The 26,536-nt window shown below is 43.9% G+C and overlaps 1 protein-coding gene across 2 annotated transcripts in view; it reads right to left on the bottom strand.

Moving 5' to 3' along the window:
- Positions 1-1,373: 1,373 nt before the first annotated feature.
- CSK (chloroplast sensor kinase) overlaps positions 1,374-26,536 on the bottom strand; it is a 67,815-nt gene continuing 42,652 nt past the window's right edge. For both annotated transcript variants that reach the window (XM_087381798.1, XM_087381799.1), the window contains one exon: positions 1,374-1,992. In XM_087381798.1, the coding sequence (XP_087237924.1) occupies positions 1,723-1,992 (270 nt within the window). In that variant the 3' untranslated portion in view covers positions 1,374-1,722. The remainder of the gene's footprint in view (positions 1,993-26,536) is intronic.

The raw sequence follows: 26,536 nt of genomic DNA, 5'->3' as shown, positions 1-26,536 counted from the left end.
CAAGGGTTCCCATTGAGCATCGATCATTGCTCTCACTTGGCTGCCTCCAATGCCGATGAGCTTCATCGTCTCTGTTGCCAAAACTGCCGAGCCCTTCATCTCCTCTTACATCACCCCTCTCCCATGCCAAGCTTTGATTGCACTCAACACTCCTCTGCTGCAACACCTCTTATACTTGGGCCACATCACTGACTCCATCACCCTCTGGCTCCAAGCATTGGCTATACCAACTCCTTCAAACTCACATCCCACTCGCTTTCCATCGGCCACACCTTGCATTTGTATCACTCTTGCATGCTTCCTTGTCATTTCATTTTACGTTTTTGCTACACTTTGGGCCAACAAGGGAACAACACATTCTACTTCCAAAAGCAACTCATGGTCAGGTGCCGCAAGTTCTAGTAAGGAAGTAGAGGTAATGCTTTTGCAACAGCAAATTCTAGGAGGAGATGATGCCAACAACTTTGGCTAGCTATGGAAGTTCACACTACTTCATCACGGGGCAGCAAAGAGCGAAGTATTGGGTGAAGACGTCAAGTGGGGGAAGATGATGAAAAGGGGGGCCAAGTGGAGGAAGAAGCGACGGTAGAGGTAAAGAAGCAGAGAGAGAGAGAGAGAGAGAGAGAGAGAGAGTTTTGAAAATGGGCGGTGAACACAAGATTTCTGTGTTGGCCAAGGGACCTCAAGCCTCTCCTCCATGGGCAACACGTGGCCTCACCTTCTCTCCGTGTGACACATGGGACAGTCTTGCCTCTCCACTCTCCTTAATATATAGTAAGATTTATTGTTTAGTAAGCATTCATAATTGAGGATTTCATTTCAGTAAACAATAGTATGACTAGTCTATTTTTACAAAGTCATCATTGTCCACATAGCAATACTCCTCTACAACATGCTTTATTTAAGGGATAGAAGTCACCTTCCCATTCATCCATATATAGGAAAATGAAAGAAAACTAGAATGTTCGATGACACTTGCTTTGAAAATTTTACTAGTGACATCACTTTAATATCAAAACGCATTGCCTTTGATTATTGAAAAGGAGTAGGATGATCAATTTATCTGGGTATATACTATGCTTCCCTTATAACAATTAGGAATGTACATAGCACAGCAGAGATAAAGGCTGCTGATTATCAAATTCATTATATTATTTCCTGATCGATGACACAGCCAAAACTACAGGTCATTTGGATGCTATTGACACTAGGAACTGAACATTTTAAAACCAACATGTAAAAGCTAAATAGTTAGAAGGGCTAGCGCAGGTGATCAGCATTTCCCAATTTGCAGTCACTCATACACATTGATGTAACAAAAGGGGGGAACATATTATTTACAATGCTATCGATGGATTGGAGTTCTGAAAAAAAGAAGAAAGAAAAGACCGAGGAGCTTCATTTGAATAGATACATTCAGTGAGCTAAATAGTGCACTCCTTACATAGGGAAAAATGACCCGCTTGCCTTAATCAAGATCCAAGCGGCCCCTTCATATGACTGAACTAATACATAATTGCACCGGGGTTGTACCAAACCTACAATTTTCATTTCACAGACTCCTCGAAACAGTATTTACAGTTGTGAAACTTCATTATATGCAGAAAAAGAAAAACAATAACTTCTCATCTTTGAGGGCTCATGCATGATCCATTCATATCTATACATATAGACACTTCAAATGTTACATACTTGGATGATTGATTGATAAACATGTGAAAACTAACTGGTTACTTGAGATTGATGAACTGATAATGGGTCACCTTTGACAGGAGGAGCAGGCAACCAGACCTCAAGGCGAGTGCCACCAATACCACTTGGTGCCTTAGGCAAATATGGAGATCTGATTCGAAGGACACCACCAAATTGTTCAAGAATATCCTGTGCTATTGTCAATTCTGTACCGATACTCAAAACTACTCCTGCATTGCTTGTACCATGTACATCAACTTGTAGCCCCGAACCTAATGGAGCAAGAGCTTGGGCCTGTGCCTGCACCACGAATTACATCAAATTACCCTAATATCAAACCAGAGAGAGAGAGAGAGAGAGAGAGAGAGAGTGGAAACCTTGAGAAGACCAGGGAAGTACAAAAGTGAACAACATAATGTGGCAGCAAGATGAATAGAGAAGTGATCTTGTTAGTCATACAAGAACATAGAAATTTATTTCTGCAAAGCAACAGCCTTGAAATTGTGGTAATGAAATCTACATTTGAAGAAAGTAAAACATTTGACCTACTCTCTTTAAATCTGCTGATCTTGGGCAGCAGGCTCTTGTTGTTTCTTCCTAACTGTCAATGTCGCTACCTTATAATTGCTTTGAGGCAAGATTTAAAATCCTTGCCCATAGTTTCCCACCAATGGCATCAATGACCAGATGCACTCTACATCATTTTGAAAGTACTAAGTTGCAAGCAAGCCACCAACTTTCATCACTAGCGTTACTGGTCTACACTATTTTAGGAGACAAGTTGTGGGCAGTCACAAGAATAAAGGGTTTCAGGAGGCTAAGCATCCTGAGCCATTTTACTGCTATCCCTCGCATGTCAACCATTTAGTTATATGATATATCAAGAAATTCCTTACTAGCTTCTCCCTCATCTTTTTCTTTATTGATGCCGGTGCTCTAGGTTAAAATTGATACAAGAAGGTGAAGGCACTAAAACCTATTGACGAATGCCTGAGCATTCTTTTAAGATACTTTTCTCAATTATTAATTTGCCACTTAGGTACACATTATCTTTGATTGTTTGATAAACCATTCTTCTCCGACATGATCTGTGGAGTTCAGATGTCCACATGTTGAACTATGTATGCAAAGCAAAAGACAGCTCTCCAAAAATGGAAATCAACTTACTCTCCTAGATTGCATGCCAGTTGGTAACCGGCCAGGTCCTCTTATAGGCATCTTGGTGGAATGCAGCTTAAGTGGGCTCTCCAAAAGCATCCCCTCGAATGGACATTGTGAGAGTTGACCCTATCCCATGTCTGTGAATCATGACATGGCCCAAGGACACAAGCCTTTAAGCAAGCAACTTGCAGTTGGCACCCATATGTGATGCCTACTCCCCCAGGCAGCCCATTGCTATGGTGACTCACTTGATTGCTCATTACTCCGAATTGGGGTAGCTTAGATGAGGCAATCTGTAAGTACCTGCATACAACAATACGGTTTGAAAAGAAAGAATTTAGGCTGAAGTGGAAGGGAAGAGCTTTAGGTATATGGCCCAAGAAAGATCTCTGGTACCTCCACATCGACATCAGCAGCTTTAAGAAATCACATATTGTGCCAGAAGCCAGCAAATATGGTTCTGGATTTCTTCACATTTCAAAATCTGATTCTTATCGGTCTTATCAGTTATTGGTTGGAAAGTGTTATTATCGATCCTAATGTTCACTGAGGTTCTTAATTTTCCTGTCTCTATAGCGGTTTCCTTTGCAGTGTTTGGGCTTGGAGAATCAGTCTTGTCAATTGGTCACATTTGCTTGCAATCCATCTCCTTGCATTTGTGCCCATTCTATAAAATCTAGCTTAGCATCCCCTTGTCACTGCCATCTTGAATATCCAAAGGTACATCCCCTATTGGTCCATCCTGAGCATTTGACTCTGATTATTATTTTCGACCAATGGTTCCCCTTGGTTTACTTCCATGCCTTTGTTTTTTTTCACAGAGAAAAGACCTTCTATTAATACTTGAAAACACCATACAAGTCAGCTTCCCACCGGAGCTAAAAATGGTAAAAAAAATAAAAGAAAGAGGCCTGGCTGCCAACCAGTCTTGGTTCCAGGATGCCCAGCTCACTGCCTAGGTACTCTCCGGAGTAGGGGCTAACAGCCAGGGTGGCAGTCTATACATCCAACAGATACCACACGCTGAAAGAGTGTAAAAGATACCTGCAGGTTGAGCCTTCCATAAAAGCTCCCACCTTCCGTCAGTTGCTCGAGAACCCGGCGTGCCCGCTCCCAAATGGAGCAGCATGAAGATGATATGTCCTGCCAGATGGAAACTAGAATATCCATTGGAGAGACCCGCTGACGTGGCTACACCGAGCAACCCAGATGTTCCAAGCAGTGATCCTGGACACCTATCTCCCATAGAGTATCCTCTAGCGACAGCATTGGTTGTGCACGAACCAGAGGTACTGTGTCATAGATCTCAATCCAGGAGACCTCCTGGCCGTGAATCCTGCAAGCTGGAGAGACTGGATCGATAGACAAGGCATGTCCCCCCATTGTGAGCCATGACACCATCCCCCAAGTAAAGTCCTGATGCATCCATTGAGTGCTAGCCACACTCGTAAGGGCTGCTATCCAGATCCTCTGTGCTGCCGGAAATCCCCATAGACAATGGGGGATCATTTGTAGCACTCCATCTACGCAACAAAGACATCTGCCATCCACTCGCATCTGCTCCAGCCAGGGGCTGATTGGCAAGCCCCCATGAGCCATCACCCAAAAGAAGTAAGAAATCTTCTGTGACCTCAGGCTGGTCCAAAGACGAGGCCAGAAGTGGGTAACAACCTCTCAAGGGGCATTTGCTCAACCCAGTGTTGCTCCCCCAAAAGTGCCTACACCTTGGACTCCTTGTCTCGAGAAAGCTGTCTCCACACCCCAAAGGAGCACGCTGGGCCATTGTCCCACTATGCCCATCCAATGTGCATCCACTGCCCTAGCATACATTCATCCGCATCCAGGATCTCTAGATGGTACACGAGCAGCTGTCTCTCGAACTTTTCCCTGCAAGAAGGACGGGCCCTAATGAATCCTCTTAAAACCCGTTGCCAGACCCTAAGGAGACTCTTCATCATGGGGAAGCCCTTCCCTGCGAGGGGGGCCTCAGAGAAGATCATGTGGGACTGCTGCCACTATCCACATGTGCGGGGTGTGTTCCTAAGGAGCCCCTACAGGAGGATTCCAGGGCTCTATGCATCGCGTAAGACTCTGAACCACTAGCTTGCCCAAGAGGGATCTTCTTTGCATCTCTCGGTCAATGATACCCAACTCACCTTGAAACTGAGCCAAGATCAATGTCTGCCATGCAACTCTGGCTCTAGTGTTGCGTGTGCCATCCTACCCTGCCCAAAGGAGGTTGTGTACCAAGCATCTGAGCTGCCCCATGCACCCCTTATGAAAGCACCAACCATGGCCATAAGGGCCTAGTTGGCCAATGGCTATGAGCACTCTACCTGCTAAGGAGAGTTTGGCTGAGCTCCAATATAGGATCTTGCGCCGAATGCTCTATAAAACCGGAGCAATCTGTTGCTCTGCTGAGATATCAATACCCACCAGGCAACCAAGGTACCTTGCTGCCTGGCCATGTGAAATCCACTGGAAGCCAAAGGAAGCCCCCCAATCCTGGACCCCCTAGACCTCCTCTGTGCCATGAAGAGGCCAATAGATTTAGTCCAATTGGTCCTCACCCCAGAGGCCTCACAATAAATGGCCAAGGCACCCCAAACCATCTCCAGGCTCGCTATTGAGCCCTCCACATACAAGGCCATGTCATCTGCAAATTCTGAGTCCTGCATCTCCTCCTATCGAATCGAGAGCCGCATCCCTGTAAGGCTTGTAACTTGGGAGCGTAGAAAGTAACCCAATGCCGCCACTACAAAGAGGAAGAGAAAGGGGGCAGCCCTATCGTGCTGAGCGAGAGAGAAAGAAGGCGTCGCCTATGTGGCTGCCAATGGTAACCTGACTGGAGCTCCCTGCATAAAGAGCTGAGACCCCTTGGATCCACCTCTTTGTAAAACGGACCCTCTAACCATCTGCTAAAACTTGATTGGACCACTACCGGAACCTGTGCCCACGCAGCCTCACAAGCTACTAGGGCTGCGACAGACTCCTCGGATTGGAGCAGCTGCCGATAGAAGTCTGAGGTCATCTCAAGGAGTCCATATGCATTTGCCTAGGTGCATCGCGCAAATTCTAAAGTTGTGTACTAGCTGAGCGTGGGCCCACGATCTGGAAGAACTATCTGGTCATCCTATCGCCCTACTTAACCCATCTGGCTCGCAAAGAATGGTACGACTACTTAGGTCGTCTGACCTCTGTGGCATGAAGATCCAGCCTCGCACTCTCATAATGATCTTTGAGCCACTGGGAGTCCGGATCTTGTTCTTTGCGTCTCTCTATAGATACTAGGTCCTGTCTCAAAGATCCAATGTCACAAGAAACGTTTCTAGACACGTTTCTAGGTTCTGACAGGCGAAACACCTAGAAACGTGGTCAAAATGCATTTTTTTCATTAAAAATATATATTTACCTCCAGATTCTAGAGGCTAGAGTAAGGGTTGGAGAGGATAGAGAGAAATAGAGAGGTTGGAGAGGGTAGAACAATGGAGAGGCAGAAGAGGCTATGGTAGAGGGAAGAGGAAGGCCAAGTAGAGGGTTTAGCAAGGGAGGGTAAAGTAGAGAGTGTAGGGAGTGATAGGCAAGCAAGATATGGAGAGGAGCAGCAAATCGGCGGCCCAAACGATGCAAGCAAAAAAAGCCCGTCGGAATTCACGCGTATGGCTGTTTTATAGATGAGCATTTCTCACAAGACATGTTTTACAGATGAGCGTTTCTCCCAACGAAACATTTCGGGGCGTTTCGGTGCCTCGAAACGTGTTTTTTGGTAACACTGCAAAGATCTCTCTCTCTCTCTCTCTCTCTCTCTCTCTCTCTCTCACTACCTACATGTCTGGTATGCACAGACACATAGGTCACAAGTGGCTTAAGAGATTGGGGCTCCACATGGATAGATTACCCCCCTTTGAGTACATCTTAGACGCTCCATCTATCCCACTTGGGAACCACGAGAACTAGGTCATTCGAGAGGATCTCTCACAGCTACACACATTGAGGACTTGGTTAGAGCCGACAGAGCTTCTAGTGAAGCTCAGCTTCTACAGAGATCACTATCTTCGCATCTCCTTGGATTCCCTTACCACACTCATTATGGATCTCCATTGGGCAGTTTCGAGTATCATCACACCAACTCCGTATCGAAAGCGGATGAGTTGAGGGGTTACCCAGGGAGTGCTGCCTATGTACGCTATGTGATCAGCACGAGGTTTAGTCAAAGGGCTTCAGACTCAGATAACTCGTGTACTACGAGATCCGTGGTCACTATCATTGTCTCTTTAGAGACGGCTTTGGGCCCCTCTCCAGAATCCTTTTATATCCAGACCAAGGATGCCTCGCTGCTTTCATTCATGAGACGGCTTTTATGAAATCCAAACCAACCTAAGAATACCTGTAATTTCTCCAAGTTTGTCAGATGTGGCCATTCTAATATGGCCCTTACCATTTCCAGATCCATCAGATTTATTCTTGGGATAGTAGGGTTTGTCTAGCCGCATATGGGAGATGCCACGTGGACAGTGTAGGCCATCATCTCCTGATCATATTGATGCCCTCTGGGCCCTAGTATGTGCCATGTAGCTTTAGTTATTGGCACTTAGGTCACCTAGTACTTTTAGTGTCTTATGACACCTAGTACTAGTGGTACTACTAGGACATTGTCCTAGGGTTCCCGTTTATTTTGTACTCTGTACTTTCATTTGTTAATAGTTGATGTGACGGCTTTCACTCCTTGCTCCACTCTTTGCATCCTTTCGCTTCCGTGAGCCTACAGTGGTATCAGAGCGGGTTCTACCTATTGCTCTTGTCACTCCCAACTATCTTGAGCCCTCTACACCTTTGAGACGGCTGTACCTTTGTTGTTTTACAGCTCCATACAGCTCGTTTTTGGCACGTGTGGGTCTCTAAGGACTTTGCAAGCGCCTCCATCATCAACAATCTTCCACTTTCTCAGTGTAGACGACTGTTCTAGAGCTGACCTACACCTTTTTTTAGGGGATTTCAGCCAGGCGCCTGTTCGTGACAGCTCTTTTCCACATCCCGAGGCAATTCATCGTCAAAGCAGCTCATTGCTCTTGGTGCCTGCCCCTTCTTCTGCCCTGCAAGCTTTCCTCCTGCTCCTCCGGTCCTACACACCTCGTGCTGCTCTAGCTTGTGCCATCATGCCGTACCTGCAGCACCGTCGTCAGCCGTTCAATCCCTTGTGCTCCGTCCGTACAGCTCCTCCAGCGCTATTGGTGCAGCTCTTGCTCGACATCCGTACACATGTTCCGTACAGCTCTGTACAACACTGTACAATAGTACGGTTTAGCTACAAGTTGTCAATACAGGTTCTTTCTATTGCAGGTTCATTTCGAGACTCGTGCATTTCAGGATTTGTTCTAGCTACACAGATGCATCTTGAAGTCATTGTTTGGCTGTGGTTTCAAGCATGAGAAATTTGGGGATTTTGGTCTTGCATTGCAATTTTGCAGACATTTTTGGGGCATTTGTAGGGACATTACCAAGTTTGGGGCTTTCAATCAATTTGCCCCTTTTGGTTGCAATTTCTTGCAGAAATTTGAGGCTTTTGGATTTATTGCAAGCAGATTGCAAGATATTCTCAGATTTGCAGGTTATTTTGGTCACATTTGCTCAAATAGTAGTGACATTTACCTGCTTTGATATGAAATTCACGGTTTTTAGCATTTTGCTCCACGTTTGTACCTCCTTCCGCTTCCTTGAGCCTACAGTGGTATCAGCTCATGGAAGCGAAAGGATGCAAAGAGTGGAGCAAGGAGTGAAAGCCGTCACATCAACTATTAACAAATGAAAGTACAAAGTACAAAATAAACGGGAATCCTAGGACAGTGTCCCAGTGATACCACTAGTACTAGGTGTCATAAGACACTAAAAGTACTAGGTGACCTAAGTGCCAATAACTACAGCTACATGGCACATACTAGGGCCCAGAGGGCATGGCATCAATACGATCGGGAGATGACGGCCTACAAACCCCCCTCCATGGTATGGGCTGGAGTATTCTGGAAACGTCTCAGAATACCTGGTATTTTCTGGTCATGGTGGCACATGTTCATCACAAGGGATATAGTCACCTATGAATGTACAAGGTAGCCAGATCATGTAACAAAGGGAATCAAGTGTAAAGCCTGTCGAAAGACTTCAAACTTGGGACGAGGAAGTGCCTTTGTAAACAGATCTGCTATGTTGTCCTCTGTGGGAAGGTAGGACGACTCTATGTCTCCTGCTGACAACTGCTCTCGAACATAATGATTATGAACCTTAATGTGCTTGGTATGTGCATAAAACACTGGATTACACGCAATAGCCAAATCACTCTAGCTGTCAGTGTAGACCATAGTGGAGGATGTCTGGCAGATACCAAGATCTGCAAGTAACTGTCGAAGTCAAACACACTCTACTGTAGCGGTGAAGGTTGCCCTGTAATCAGCCTCACAACTGAATGTGGCAACTGCTAGTTTCTTCTTGCTGAGCCAAGAGATACATGAACTGCCAAGCAAAAAACAGTTGCCGGTATGTGACACTCTGGTGTCAGAACAACCTGCCCAATCACTATCCGTGTAAGCATGCATGGTAAGTGAACCCTGATCATCATAGAAGAGGGCTAAATCTTGAGTGCCTCTAAGATATCTGAAGACACTCTTCACTACCTGCCAATGCTGTGAATTGGGCATGTGCATGAACCTGCTGAGTTGGGATACTACATACTGTAAGTCAGCTCTGGTGTGGCACAAGTAAATGAGACATCCAACAGCTTGCTGGTAAGAGTGATATCACATGGTGGGCTCCCATCGTGAGCTGAAAATTTAAAGCCAAGGTCCACAGGAGTAGAGATTGGCTTGCAATCCAAACAATCAAGGAGCTGTCCAATATACTTGGACTGTGTCATCGGAATACCCCCCTCAACATGAGCAAACTGAATGCCCAAATAATAGTGCAGCTGTCCCATGTCTACCATTTCAAAAGCTTGCTGCAAATCAGCCTTGGAAGCTGCAATATGCTGAGTATCAGGGCCCATGATCAGCATGCCATCCACATAAATCAGCACTAAAAAATCAGATCCACTCCCAAGGACATAAAGAGTGGGCTCTGTTGGGCTATTCTGAAAACCAAGGGACAGTAAGTGTGCATGAATTTTAGCATACCATGCCCTGGGTGCCTACTTCAAACCATAAAGGGCTTTTCTTAGCCGGCATGTCAAGCTGGTGCATTTGCCAATGGTGATGAGCTGCAATGGCAATGACACATTTGATAGTAGTAATCCTGGAAGTGGGAGCAAAGGTCTCCTCAAAGTCAATGCCTTCTTGTTGGGCATATCCTTTTGCAACAAGACGGGCTTTGTGTCGATCTATGCTGCGATCAGATTTCCTTTTTAATTTGTAGACCCACCGGGTACCAATGGCATGCTTTCCAGGAGATAGATCTACTAATTTCCATGTGTCATTTTTGGCAATAGATTGTAGCTCAGCTCTCATTGCATCCATCCACTCTTTGCTGTCAAAAGCATCTTTATGGCACAAAGGCTCTTCATCATTGCAAGCTGTAGCAAGGAGTGCAAACCTAAGAAAGTGGCAATGCATCTGTCTATTCCATGATCTTGTCCGGGCAGCAAGAGGCTGATCTTGTTTGCTGTCCCTCAATGTGTCAAGAAGCCATATGGGAACTTGCCTTTGCTGTCTATTGACAGCTCTTTCTTCAATCATTGCATCATGAATATTGGGATCATTTTGTGCTGAAAGAGGAACCTGCAAATCAGCATGGGTTGCTGGCTGATCATTGCATGTTGGAGGGCCTGCAGGAGGCTCATGTTACTGGTTAAAGTCCCCCCCTGAGGGAAGAAGAGGTAACCAGGAGTCAAAGGCACCAAACATGTCAACTTTTGGCTTAGCAGTCCACAAGAGGAGAAGCTGAATATTCAGCAAAGATTACATCTCTACTCACAATAATCTTCCTAGTATTTGGTTGGTACAACCGATACCCTCTGCTCTCCTAGCTGTAACCAATAAATATGCATTTGATTGCCTTATTATCAAGCTTATGTCTCAGCTGAGATGGTACATGGACATATGCAAGAGACAAAAACACTCTCATGTGTGAAAGTGAAGGCTTCCTGCCTTTCCATGCTTCATAAGGTGTAACAGTCCTCAATGCCCTTGTAGGTGATCTATTCAGCAAATAGTTGGCACACATCACTGCATCAAGCCAAAATTTATTGGGCAAGGACTTGGCCTTAAGCATGTGTTTGGCCATCTCCATAGTGGACCTGTTCTTTCTTTCAGGAATAGGATTATGCTGAGTAGTGTAAGGAGTAGTGCATGAGTGAACAATGCCACGTGAAGACAAAAAAACATCAAACTCCTTTGACATATACTCTCCCCCCCTATCTGTGTTGAGGGTGACAAGCTTGCTTCCTGATTCATTCTCAACCATATTCAGCCACCTCTAAAAGCATGAGAACACTTCAGATTTGGCTTTTAAAGCATATACTCAGCAATATCTTGTGAAGTCATCAATTACAGTCATGAAATATTTGTACCCTCCAATTGCATTTGTCCTCATTGGGCCACAAATATCACTATGCACTAGCTGCAATTTCCTTTGTGAGAATTTTCAACAATCCTTTTGAAAAGGAAACCGATGCATCTTACTCAAAAGATAACCATCACACACATGTTTGGAAACTGTGTGAGTTTGAGGTACATCATTTGCCATGCCCTATGAATGTAACTTGGCAAGAGCTCTATAATTTAGATGACCCATTCTCTCATGCGAAAGATGAGTTTCAGCAAGCTGTGAATCTGAAATAGCAAATGCTACAATAGAAAGTGCAGCTGAGTGATAATCAAGGTGATAAAGCTCCTTTTTTAAAGTGCCAGTGAGAACTATGGCATTGTCATCACGAAGATCATATACTAGGCATCTGTATCCATCAAATATCACTCTGAAACCTAAAGTGGCAATTGCTGAAATTGAAATCAAGTTGACTTGAATTCCAAGCACAAAAAGAACATTTGTCAAAGTGACAGGATGGCTTGAAATGGATGTGAACTGCACATCGCCAATTCCTTTTACAGCATAGGAAGCATTATTAGCACATGTGATAGTCCCCCCTTGAGGTGCATTAGCCAAGGAATGAAACAACTGTCTACAAGACGTTACATGCTTGGAAGCACCACTATCAAAATACCAAGACTGAGCATCATTAGCAGAAAAGAATGCATCAACTTTGGAGTGATCAAAAGAGCAATGGACAGCCCATGCCCAATCATCTTGGAGAGCATGTGCATGTGAGGCATCTGCTAGCTCATGGGATTCAATTGCATGTGAGGCATTTACTGTCAATCTTGCTTTCTTCTTCTCCGAAGCAATGCGCTTCCTGCATTCTCAAATTTCATGCCGTGGCTTGTGACAATAGTTGCATCTTTTCTTCTTGGACTTATCTGCTGTATTTTGAGTACATTGGAGAAATTGCCACTATTAGGCACATATTTAGGCTTGCCCATAGACTTGGAAGCCTTACCTTTTCCTTTCTGCTGTGAAGCAAATGCATGATTAGGGATAGTAGCTTGCCTATTAACACGACTTTGCTCTTCCTGCAAAAGCAAAGTGACTAACTGATCAAGTGAGTAGTGATCAGGATTTCCATTGGCTACAAGTCTAAGGGTTGTAGCAAACCCTTGATATGTATCTGGTAGTCCATTCAATGTGGTGCTAACAAGCTGAGAATTAGGCACCATTTCATCAATATTTGCAAGTTGCTCCATGAGGTCCTTGACCTTGGTTAAATATGTATCCATTGAGTCACTTTCCTGCATGCTGAGTTCCTGCAATTGTCTTCTCAAATATGCAACCCGTGCCTCATTGCGGACCTAATAAAGAGAAGCTAGCTTATCCCAAGCATCCTTTGCTGTCCTGCATGACCGGATGTGTGGAATAATGATTCTCTTGCATGATAAGGCAATACATGAGTGTGCATTTGCATCTCTGGAGTCCCCTCTTATCTGATCCTAAGTAGTAGTAGTAGTGACAGGAGTACTAGAGGAAGAAAAGTCACGAAGATTCCCTCCTGGAGGAGTGCCAACAGTAGGGGCAATCACTAGAGCATTGGCTGGCCTCAAATCGACACTTGAAACAGTTTCTGGCAACTAGAATATGCTCCATAAGATAGGACCACATAGGATAGTTGGTGCCATCCAACTTATCATATTCACGGAGAACGCCAAACAAATCATTGTTGTTGCCAACCATTGTAAAAAGCATAAGTAAAAGTGCACTAACCAAGTGATGCAAAAATAGCCTCAAGGCTTTCAACTGCAAATAGAAGCTAAGGCAAAAGCCCCACAATCTGAAAGGGCAAAATGGTAAAAAAGAGAGCAAATGTTGAAAAGCCCCAATTTAAGCTGCAACTTTGCAAATGTGACCAAATGTCCTAGACTGTCTTGTCAATTTCATTGAAAAACCTTCAAATTTCAAATCAAAGCACCTAAATGTCACTGCTATCAAGGCAAATGTGACAAAATAACTTGCAAATATGAGATAGCAATAACCTACAAATCTGAAAGAAGCCTGCAATCTCCCTGCAATAGATCCAAAGCCCCAATTTCGGAGATCCAAAAGAGCAAGTGCTGCAAATCTTGTTAAGAGTTGTGGTGCCATGAGCACATAATTAGAGACTAAGGTATGTGCTAAGGAAAGAATCAAAGTAGCCACCCTAGGATGTGGACTACATGATGTGGAGATGTGAATGAAGGATATCCACAAGGAGAGATGTGGATCAGAGGATCCCACATGTGTTGACTATTCAAAGGGCACTCTCTATATAAGAGGCCTATCATGTATTGTTGAGAACACAAACACATTGCAAGAGATATAGATTTGGTCTCCCTCTCATGTCTTATTTAGTGTGCTTTGAGCCTCCTTAGTTCTTCCGGATCTTGTGTGCACTTGGCTTAGTGGCGATCATATATTGGATCTTTCACATGGTATCAGAGCATAGGTTGCCCACAAGCCTAGGTAGTTTAGAGTGAGTGGCACACTCTTATCTTGATGTTAGGGAGAGTTTGTGAGATTATGTCCATGAGATAGTTTAAGTTCACACTGGATTCTTTGCGTGTTCATTGGGAGCTATTGAATTCTGTTCTATTCAGAGAGAGAGAGAGAGTTTTTTTGAAGGTTTCTTATGAGAAGAAATGCTCCTCTATGAGTTGTGAGATTTCTGAGATTACAGTGAGTTGAGAGAGTCCATAGTGCCTACCATTTCCTTCATAGAGTGAGAGAGAAAGAAATATCAGTGACTTCAAATACTCAGTAGACTGAGCAACTCTCCAACTAAAGCCCTCACAGCTACAACGCCTTCAACAACCATGAAGACTCCTTCAGCAACTCGGCTGGAACAACCTCACCCACGGGCAAGACATAGCAGCGCCATAGCTCTAGCAACGTGCACCTTCAGCAAGAGTGGCTCAACATCTCCCTAGCCATCGACCCGCCTCTGATGACCAACTTCTCCATCAGCACACGGGTTGTCTATCGGGATACCTACAACCTCCAACTACTGGGAGTCGCCTGCTACAACGGCTCAACCGCACCGGCTGGCTCCACTCCAACGACAGACCAGTGAGCCCACATCAAAGTTGCTTCAGTGACGACTCCAGCTTGCCGAATTTCTAGCCCCTGTGACTCAACACGATCGGTAAGCTCCTAAGCTAAGATCCTACGACCAAGCTTCTTCGATGATTACAACGACCACCAGCGAGCATTCTCCAATCAACATAATTGTAAGAAGCAAAGACTCCAACTAAGGCACACGGAGAATCATGGCTCTCCATCAACAACAGAAGCTGCAATCCAACCGACCTTCAACTCACTCTAGCGCTTTTCAATGATCATAAGCAGTCGACTCTTCAACTTGTCCTATGCTGCAAACCTCTCAGTGGCAGAGTCGCTTCTACAGCTCCTGCCATCACCAGCCTGCCTTGAACACAGCTTGTCAAACTGGATTGTGAGTCCTTCAAAATCGCCTCCACCATCGCCTATTCTCCTCTGCGAGCCGTCGCCCCCTGCAACAAATTTCCTTCAAAGAAGAAGAGTCGCATCGCAAACCTTTCCTCAGAAATTCCAAAGGTCCCTCAAGGTTCACCATTGACGAACACGTGTCAAGATAGGATTTAACTATACTTAGATTAAATATAACCACGGTTCGTGTGGTTCAGTTAGTGGGGTAATTGAACCATAGTTAAGTTGGATAACCTTGGGTTAACTCATTTGGTCCAGAAGACTGACACATGACTGACACATGGCAGAGTGCCACATCAGCATGCACAATCAGCAGTGCCTTCTAAGCACACAACCTCTTGTTAAGCACAGTTTGAATTCCACATGTGAATCCATGTGCCACATCATCGAGGCCCCTCTTCTTCACAAAACCTTCGGCAAGCTGTAACTTCCAATCCAGGAAGAATTTGCACGCACTCCAAAAAGGAAAAGTGATCGTCTTTTCGAGCTCTACACGCCTGTCAAATAAGAATCATTGTTAGCAATTAGACACTGCCAATATTGAAAGAAATCAATTGGTAAGACCTTTGCAACAAATGATAAATCAAAGCATGAATGCACACATCGCTGTCATAAGCATGCCAAAAGCTCAAGCGCATGAGATGACCATAGCAAAAAGCATGGCATCCACGCAGAAAGCATTAAGGCACATGGAAGAACAAAGCATCATGCATCAAGCTACATCGAGTAAAGATGCGAACGCCATCGACATCAAGCATTGAAAAGTAAAATCCTTTCCACCTTCAGCCCAAATGTTTTGTAAATCAAGCCTGACCACCTGAGAGTAGCTATGAAAGCACCTAGGGGAGGTATTGACATGTAAAAGCCATACTTTACTACCTTAAGTAGCAATGTATGCACTAAGGGGAGGTGATGGATTTATAACTCACATCTGGCCACCTTGCAGTAGCCAAAAGATCATGGCACTAAGGGGAGGTGTTGAGAGTTGTGGTGCCATGAGCACATAATTAGAGGCTAAGGTATGTGCTAAGGAAAGAATCAAAGTAGCCACCCTAGGATGTGGACTACGTGATGTGGAGATGTGGATGAAGGATATCCACAAGGAGAGATGTGGATCAGAGGATCCCACGTGTTGACTATTCAAAGGACACTCTCTATATAAGAGGCCTATCATGTCTTGTTCTGAACACAAACACATTGCAAGAGATATAGATTTGCTATCTCCCTCTCATGTCTTTATTTAGTGTGCATTGAGCCTCCTTAGTTCTTCCGCTGATCTTGTGTGCACTAGGTTTAATGGCGATCATATACTGGATCTTTCACAAATCTGAGCCAATGGGATGAACCAAGGTCAATCAAAAGCCCCAATTGTGTGACAAATGCAGCGATTTTAAATTATTCTGACGATTTGCAGCTAAAATGATCAATTGTACGATAGATTTGGGCTGATTGTACGGACAACTTTTGAAAGTTGTACGACAAGAAGTGTGAGCTTGATCATTCTGCTAGTGTGACGACTTGACAATTCTTGCTATTGTACGGCTGACGTAGCTAAGCGACGTAGGTACAGAAGGTACGGCAAACGATGTGCAGTATGAATGATGCACCAACGCTGACGCAATACGTTGAGCAAGAAACCGTACAATTGTACGACGATGTATTAGTAGGCATGAAGCAATATGTTGAGCAGTACATTTGAGCAGGCGCTGACTATGGCAATGAAGTTACACGTGAACGAAAGATGAAGCTAGAAGGAAACTGAAGCAAATGCTCATAGAAATAGGATACAAAGTGCTTTGATACCATTGTAGTTACACGGAAGCGAAACGATGCAAAGAGTGGAGCAAGGAGTGAAAGCCATCACATCAACTATTAACAAATGAAAGTACAAAGTACAAACCCTAGGACAGTGTCCTAGTGGTACCACTAGTACTAGGTGTCATAAGACACTAAAAGTACTAGGTGACCTAAGTGCCAATAACTAAAGCTACATGGCACATACCAAGGCCCAGAGGGCATCAATACGATCGGGAGATGATGGCCTACAGGCAGAGAAATGGGATGCACAAAAGAGGAGACAGCCAAACTGGGTTATCAGGACCAAGTCCAAGGAAATATACAGATCTCAAAAGATGATTTGGAGCTCAAAAACTGATCGTGGCAGGAAGAAAACATGCAGCAGAAAGTCGCAGGATGCTTAAGCTGCCACGTGGCAGCAGGGCACAAACCTTTGGGCTGCCACATGTCTACAGACTGGTCTGCAGACTGTCGGGCATTTTCCAGGGGCTTCCAAACCCTATATAAGGCCCCAGGGTGGGGCAGTTCTCATTCAGTCTTCACGGCTCCAGCTGCACAGATTGGCCTGCCTACACAGGAGCAGAGATCCTAAACACCCACAGAACGTCCTCATACCAGGCTGCCTGCACAGCTGCAAGAAGGACAGGAATCAAGGGTGCCTCACCATTGGCTGTAGATGGAAGAAGCAAGAAGGTCAAGGATCATGGAGCAAACACCGCCTCACCATTGGCTATCCACTGGAGCAATAAAGAGATGTGTTTGCAGGGTATCACTATGCAGCCCACTGAAGCTCTAGGAGAGCACGCACGTTGACAATGTGTTGAAGGTGCCACAAGGAGGTAGGAGAACAGTCTTGTAGTCATAGGGGTGTCCATGGGTCCATATCTAGGCAGCACTTGGCTGCTAGATGGTGACACATTGTGCACACCCTTTGTACAAGGTTTTGGTCCAGCTTTGGAACAATATATCTAATGTTTCTACTCTCTTGAGCATACTCCAATCTCTCTCTATGCATATGTACACAGTAAGGTGTGCCTCAAGTGTTTTATGAGACATGACTCTTCTTGGGCTCTTTCAGTTTGATGACATATAGTTGAGTCATGTCTCTCTCTATGCATATAGTTGAGTCATGTCTCTCTCTATGCACATGTACACATTAAGGTGTACCTCAAGTGTTTTATGAGAGACATGACTCTTCTTGGGCTTTCTCAGTTTGACGACATATAGTTGAGTCATGCTCTCTGGATGACGTTCACGACTCTACTCACAAACTTGCACATGCCTCAGTGGACAATTACTGAGAGATTCTGGCCAACATTTTGGCATGCATATTTGGAGAGCCAAACGCACAGAGGCATTAGATGGCTCTCAAGTCCACTCATGATATGTGACGTATTCCTTTCTCTATACCTTATGGCTGATTTGATGAACAGACACTTGTGAAAGGGTATGCCCTTTCAACAGGACACTTCCTATGAGGCACAACCCTTCACAAGAGACACATCCTATTGAAGAGACACTACCATTGTAATGTACCCTCTCATCAAGGGTCACATCCTCCTTCACAAGGGGCACACCTCTTCATGCACATACACTTTGGAGTACACACCTGTTCATGTGCGACTCTTCACTCTCTATATAAGAGAGGCCCAACGGTATGGATGGCGCACTACAGACACTCAAGCAATACTAGTATTCCTTGTTCTCTGCTATTTCAGTCTCTTTTTTGTTCCTTAGCACATTTCTAAACATAGTAAAACTAGGATTTCTTACAGTGGTATCAAGCAAATCGCGTGCTGCAAATTGCTCCAAGTTATGCAGACAAAAGGTCATGGCCTGCTTGTGAGATGGTGGCGAAATCCGTACAGCAGTTTTGGAGCGGGAAAATGCAGACATGAATTCACAATTTGTTTTCGCCTATTGCTGATTGGTGGTTTCCAAAAATTAAAACGTGGGTTTAGTTGAACCTAAGGTGACCTAGGGTTAAGCCTTGGGTAAGGGGCTGGTTGTCCCTTTTTAGCCCCCTAGGGACCCTTTTTATAGGTAGGTACTAGGGCCAAAGGGCCACCTATCCTAAGGGGTATGACCCTTGGGAATAGGTGTGCCTTTTTATGAAGGGGTAAATCTCTTTTTAAAAGAGGGGTGTCTCCACATAAAAGGGGTGTCTTTTCCACGAACGGATGTGCCCCTTGGGTGAGGAGTCAAAGCTCTTCATTGACAAGGCGCGTCCATTGGCAAAAAAGGGTGTGTCCCATGGTTTTGGGACAGCCCAAGCACATCAAAAGACACGAGAATTGATGTGTCCATTCACATCAACTAGTGATGTGAGGAAGATAGAGAGGCCACTATGGGGTTGGCGGTAAACATCTTCACACTCATACTCTCCACCTCTTCCATGCACAACGTTCGTGGATCTCCTTCTAGCGGAAGTAGAGGTATCAAATAGGCACTAGAAGGTGAGGGGCATCTCTTACAGGCAGGAGAAAATTTTGCTCTAACGCAGGAGATAGTGCCAGGTTTCACGCAATCTACCCTCTTTTGCAAATCACCTCTACCACACCTCGCCACTGCTTCAACGCAAGACGTGGCGCCAGGTTCCATGCAATTTGCCCTCTTCTGCAAATCGCCTCTGCCACACCTCAATCAACCTCGAAAGTCTAGCTTGGTGCCTTTTTCCTAGTTCACACTTCAATGTGGACTTGCAAAGACAGTCAATAGACCTCTGAAAAGAGATTTTCAGGCCATGCTATGCACCTAATTGGCAGATCTAATCTATGCCAGGTGGATTCTTTCCATTCTTTTATTTTTCCAAGGATTCTCTTTCATAATGATATTTTTTTTCCAAGGATTCTCTTTCATATTGATATTTGCCATAGGCGCTTGCCACAGCTTCAATGCAGGAGATAGTGCAAGGTTCCAAGCAATCTGCCCTCTTCTGCAAATTGCCTCTGCCATGCCTCAATCAGCCTTGAAAGTCTCGCCAGGTGCCTTTTTCCTGGTTCAAACTTCAACGTGGACTTGCAAAGACATCAATGGACCTCCGGAGAGAGATTTTCAGGCCATGCTATGCACCTAATTGGCAGATCTAATCTATGCTAGGTGGATTCTTTCCATTCTTGTTTTTCCCTAAGGATTCTCTTTCATATAGATATTTGCTGCTCATTATCAAATTACAGCAAATGAAAGGCCCTTCCTTAAAACATGGAAACCCCTGGTAATGCCGCAGCACCTTCAAGGCAACGGGCATCACCTATCACTCAATATCGTGTTCAGATTGCACAACCAGCCCACTTTGGAGCCTTTGCATCGTGGGTCTTTTGTGCCACGTGCCCTTCCACCGACTTAGACTACATCTTATATCTTCTGAGTGAGGCACCTCGACTTCATTACTTCCTTAGCACAGTCCAAGTTGTGTTTCAAGAGACACGCAAAGACCCAGAACCCGATATTCCCCACGAGTTCGTTGTCCATCTTTGGAGAGACAGCTCTGATACCACTGTAAGAAATCCTAGATTTACTACACAATCCAGAAAGTCTAGCAACTCCAGGATTCTCGCAATACCACTGGGTATCTGGTTTGGATATCGGAATGTTTATGGCTGTCAAAAGCAATAACTTTGCCTTCTTGCATCAAGATTGATCCTTTAGCGATGTCGGAAGTATTTGTCATGACCCAAACGGAAGGTTTGGGTCAGCAATAGCCATAACAGGGGTGGTAGTGAGGGCTTGCTTGAGCTGTTGGAAACTATACTCTGTTTCAGGAAGCCACTAGAAGACTGCCGTGCTTTTCAATAATTCTGACATCAAAGCTGCAATCTCGAAAAATTGATAGACCTTTGTATGCTAGAAGTTTGCCAACCGAGAAAAGAGCGGACATCATGAACGGATTGCCTCGACCTTCTTGGGATCTACAGAGATGCCTTCGGCTGAAATAACATGTTCCAAATATTCGAGTTGGGTTTTGAAGAGCTCACTCTTCTCAACGTTGATGTAAAGAGAATTGGCACGGAGAACTTCAAAAACTTGGTGAAGATGTTGTTTGTGCTCATTTAAGGATCTGCTAAAGACAAGGATGTCATGGAGGTAAACGATGACAAACTTGTCAAGGAAAGGCCTGAAGATATCGTTCCCTAGTGTCATGATTGTGGCTGGGGCATTGTTTAACCCAAAAAGCATGACCAAACATTCATGGTACCCATACTTCTTCGAAAGGCTGTCTTGTACTCATCGCCTTCTCATATGCGGATTTGATGATAACCTAAGCGAAGATCAATCTATGAAAAGTGTGTTACATGCAGAAGCAGAGGTCATCAATGCGAGGCAATGTATACTTGTTTTTTATAGTGAGCTTGTTGAGGGCTCCGTAGTCGATGCAGAGGCGGATGGACTTATTCTTCTTTTCCACAAGTTGTACAAGAGATCTGAAAGGGCTTCAACTAGGCCAAATGTGACCTTTGTCAAGTAGTTCGGTCACTTGTCTTTGGATTTCTTTAATTTGTGTGTAAGGAACCTGATAAGGAGCTTTCGACGGTGGATTACTTCTTAGAATAAGTTCGATTGGATGATCCACTGGTCGTAGGGGTGGTAAGTGCTTTAGCAATTCTTGTGGAAAAATATCTAGGTAAGGTTGGAAAAAAGATTGGTTGAGATACTCAAGAGGATCCTTTGTCAGTGTCTCCTCAACTACCGTATCCAACAGAAGTGCAGTCTTAACTTGACATTTACGAATCCACTTCTTAACTTGTAAGGGGGAGGCAATTGGAGTTCAAGGAGCGTCCCTAGAACCAGTTAACTCGACAAGTTTTCCTCGGTGGACAAACTGGATTGTATGGCTACAAAAACTGATAGATGGATCATAGTCATAGAGCCACTATTGTCCGAGGATGACATCGTACCGAGAAAGAAGCATGATGTCAAAATTCAACTTATCCGTATAATGTTGGATGCGAAAGGACAGGTTTTTGACCTTGCTGTTGCACAATAAGGTAGTTCCATTAGCAAGTTCGATCCGATAGTCCTTGGATCTAGGACTAGTGGTCAACCGAAGTCTTTCGGCCATAGAACTAGCTAGGAAGTTATGCGAACAGCCACTAATGAACGCTCGACAAGCACGTTGGGTTGAGTTTCTGGCCAATTTTCACATGACCATTGAGTACATTCCAAGATTACGCAATGTGGTTGCACATGCTCTCAGCAGGTCACTTCTAGCCTCAGCCATGGTGATCTCTACATTATCTATGGATGTTCCTAATTCTTTCAAAGGGAATTACTTCCAGGATAAAGACTTCGGCACCGCAGTACAAGTTCTTTCGAAAGATCAACCTTCTACTTCAAGACAGAAGATCTTCTCATCCTATTCTGATAAGAATGACCTTCTTTATTATCAAGATCACGTCTATGTACCACTTGACAAGGATGTTCGACGTCTTTTGTTAAATGCTGCACATCCCGGCATCAACAAGACTTACAAGTTACTCAGTGCAACATATTACTGGCCTCAAATGAAAAGCGATGTCATCAAAATGCTTACGTCTTGCTTATCTTGTCAACAAATGAAAGCAAGCCGACGACTATGAGCAGGACTTCTTAAGCCTCTTCCAGTTCCAACTGAAAGGTGAGAAAGTATTTACATGGATTTTATTATAACTCTACCACCATCATCCAGAGGTAACACTCAGATTATGGTAATTGTTGATCGATTGTCCAAAATGGCCCATTTTGTTGCTTGCAAAAGCAGTGCCCAGGCTCCTGACATCGCCAAACTCTTCGTACAACATATCTTCCGACACCATGCATTGCCCAAGAACATCATCTCTGACCGAGATCCTAAGTTTACCAGTCACTTTTGGATTTCTCTTTTCAAATCCTTGGGTACAACTCTACTGTACAATTCAGCCTACCACCCAGAATCAAATGGCCATAATGACGGACTCAACCAAGTTCTCGAAGAAATGCTCCAACATTATAATTATCACCCTTAGTAGCTTGAGAAGAGTATCTATCACTTGCTTATAATAACTCTTTCCATAGTGCCATCAGCATGACTCCATTCCAAGCAGCTAATGGACACACTTTGATTGTACAAAAAAAATTGTGCTTCAAGTGGCCCTAGCTGATCAACTGGTTTAAGAAATGCAAGATATTCTACTCCAAGTCGAGGATCATATGCGAAAAGTGCAAGAGCAGTATCAACGGTCCGCCAACAAACGCAAACTCACCTTGATTTTAAAACTGGTGACATGGTGCTGTTATTTGTAGCCCTACATCGCTACAAGACGGTCAAGTCTGTGTTTCCTAAGTTGCGACCAAGATACTATGGACCATTCCAGATCATCAAGAAACATTCACCTTTAAGTTACAAATTGGAATTACTACCATCATGGGGTAAAATCCATCCGACATTTCATATTTCTTGGTTAAAGACATATATTCCAAGTGATGAAGTTGTTCCTCCTGCATACGACTATGTTCTAAAAATCGAAGATGATTATGTTTTGCTTATTCCTGAGCATATTCTCGACCATCAACAGCGAGAGACTCGACATTGACTCATCACGGAATTCCTTCTTCTTTGGCAAGATCTCAACGACTTTGACGCTACTCAGCAATCTGATGAAGACTTACAACAGTACCCTGACATATTGTAGCAATATTTTCAAAGTTTCCATGATATTATCTACGCCAGTTCATTATCTCCACCAAGGTCTTATTTTGTATGGGAGGGGATGTCACAATCTGTGACGTATTCCTTTCTCTATAACTTAGACTTATGGATGGTTATGAATGGACACTTGTGGAAGGGTATGCCCTTTCAACATGACACTTCCTATGGGGCACACCTTCACAAGAGACACATCCTATTGAAGAGACACTACCATTGTAATGTACCCTCTCATCAAGGGTCACACCCTTCACAAGGGGTACACACCTTCATGCACATACACTTTGGAGTACACATCTTTTCATGTGTGACTCATCACCCTCTATATAAGAGAGGCCCAACTGTATGGATGACACACTACAGACACTCAAGCAATACAGATATTCCTTGTTCTTTGCTATTTTAGACTCCTTTCTGTTTCTCAGCAGATTTCTAAATATAGATTTCTTACATCCACCCTTCGTACACTTTGGCCAATATGTGGACAAATCATACACAATTTGATGGCCATTTGGGTGAGCATGCAAGGGTCTTCCCAAGCAACTTTTGCAAGGCGACTTTTTTCCTTAGGGACTGGAGTGGCTCCCCTTTATTGTGATTTTATTTAAAGCTTGGTAATCTAAACATAAACGCATCATCTTATCCTTTTTCTTTACTAGCAAAACTCATAATTACCACGATGAGCTACTTGATTGAATTTCACCTTTTCTATGATATTCAGCTAGTTGCCTTTCTACCTCACGATCTTCTGTTGACTAACTCTAACAAATAGGGGTAGGTCGAGATGCATAATTTGGAAATCCAAAGCATACTTATAGACTTCAATGTTTGCTTCTACACCATATATCATGATCCCCAAACTTTGTCACTACCGTCTACAACAAAGTCTACATATTTATGGGCACTTGGACTTTGAGGCACCTTTAATTTCTTCACTAACGAGTTCAAGAAATTATGTGTTGCACAACTATTCAAACTTTTTGCTTCTTAATATTTCCATCCATCCTCATTAGATCACGAGGACTAAAAGTGAGCTATCACATTGTTAATGATAAGCAACAAATAGGTGGTATCCTCATGATAAACCTTTACTTCTATGAGCTTTTCCGTACTTGGGACCTTAGCTCCCATCTTTTGGTGCTTTGGGTTCCAAGAATAATAATCTTTGCCTAGACATTTAAAGCAAAGATATTCTTACTTAGCTTCTCCATAATCCTCTTTTTCAAAAGTGAACACCTTTCAATTTGAAGTTTCTTGGATGGCTTTTGGGAAACTCCCTTTTTCAGTTACCCCTTCCTTTTTAATTTGGAATGTTTATTGAATCTGGAAACAAAACTACAATTCCACTTTTAGGTCTTCCTAGTGTATCATCATAAATTTGGATATACTTAGATAGGTTCTTCAAAGAGTTTGGGAGAATTTCTTCACACCTCTACCTTATAATGGCCTTTTAGGACCCCTCACAAAACCTCTTATTTTTTAGGACTGCTTCACTATGCTTAGCTATATTGGACTACAAAATTTTTATCTGTAATGCAACTATCCCAAGCTTCCCATGGCCTTTCAAACTCATTTACAAGTAGAATTCTTTTAGGAATGCTTGTTTAAACTTGAACCGATACTTTTGAATCTTGTAAGACTCTCTAAGGCTCATTCACCATTTATATGCTTTATTGCGCAAAGAAAGACTGACTTCCACAACTTGATTTTCAAGAGGTGTATATCTAAGTCTGTGGAAATCTTGCCATTTTTGTAAGGACGTATTTATAGCGTACTTAGTTCTCTATTTCCCCCCCCCCTGATGAATTGCTGGTTTTAGGTCTTTCAAGATTTTTGGGATTTACTATGAATCAAGAGATAGCTGACATGGAGAAGTTGGCTTCCGTGTCTACATCCTATATATATATAGATAGCGAGAGAGAGAGTTTTTAGTAAAGTCTTCAGAAGACCGATGGGTCTATGAGATTGTGAAAATCTTAATACAACGAGTTGTGGTAGTGGAGCTACTAGACGAGCATCCATACCAATGCAAAATGCAAAAATGCAGAATGGCAGCACTTAAGTCCTAAGTACAACATAGTCATGTCGATGGTCGATGTTACGCTCTAGCGAGGTAGCATGACCTCGGAAGAATCAGTCGACATTTCCCTTATAGGATCTATCTTTGTAATATATGTGTTTGCGCTTTATGTAAATGATCGGGAGGGATTAATGTCAAGGTCCTAGGTGAGGGCTGATAGCACCAGACTAGATAGATCTGAGACCAAGGGCCTAGTGCAAAGATTGTGCCTAGGGGCAAGGAATTAAATGCATCCCAAGAGAGGGGTGAAATGTTGCATTAGGAAGGCCCTATATGGATGACATGTGGCATCTAGATCTATCTAGGGATTTGGGGTCTGTCAAGGCTAGTGAGAGAAGTGAAGAATGTGAGATTTTTACGTGATTTTCGATATAGCTCTTTCTCTCTTGCTGGGAAGCTTTGGCAGAATTGGCTGGGTTGGAAGATTAAGGTGCTACTCCCGTGATCTGCAATAGAGATTAGGATAGTAAAATCTGGTTACATTTGGTATCAGAGCACAAGGTAAAGGAAGAGGTTTGTGAACTTTGACGGAAGCTAGGGACGAATACGTGGTTGTAATGACGAACTTCAGGGGTGAATTGCTGAGCGTGACGTCCGACGGAGACACAGACAGGGAGACACAGACAACGATGAAGATGGCGAGGTGACTGGTCGTGATGAAGGATTGCAGGCACACGACCTGTGATTGAGTGGCGTGCACGATCTATGACGATTTAGGTGAGGCGCTGCTTAATGTGAGGCGTTGCGCGGTGGTTTGGAAGAAGGAGCGATTTCATAATCAACGAAGGAATAATCTGCGACAGGAGGGACTTGAAGAGGGAATTGTCGCTCGAATTGCAGAAGACCTTGTCTTCTATGCAGATGGCTTTCCATCCTTACCTCTGGACCTCGCACTTCTAGTGACCAAGCGAAGGCTCAGTCGGAGTTCTCGACCTTTCCTCCACGAGCTCTTTATCCTTTGACAGTGTTTGACTTTTGTTGGAGGAGATCGTAACCGCCAGAGTCAGGAGCGCACGAATTCGGACTGCGTGGAGATTCCAGGGAGCAGTCCTTTTTTGTTAAAAAAATTAAAATCTGAGTTTTCAGTCGAAGTTGTCTGTACAGCAGAAGCTGTC

The sequence above is a fragment of the Dipteris shenzhenensis genome, chromosome 11 (genome assembly GCF_047967505.1).
Source record: "Dipteris shenzhenensis isolate YYH24624 ecotype China chromosome 11, Dip_SZ_1.0, whole genome shotgun sequence".
Taxonomy (NCBI): Eukaryota; Viridiplantae; Streptophyta; class Polypodiopsida; order Gleicheniales; family Dipteridaceae; genus Dipteris; species Dipteris shenzhenensis.
This window is presented reverse-complemented; position numbering and strand designations above follow the sequence as displayed.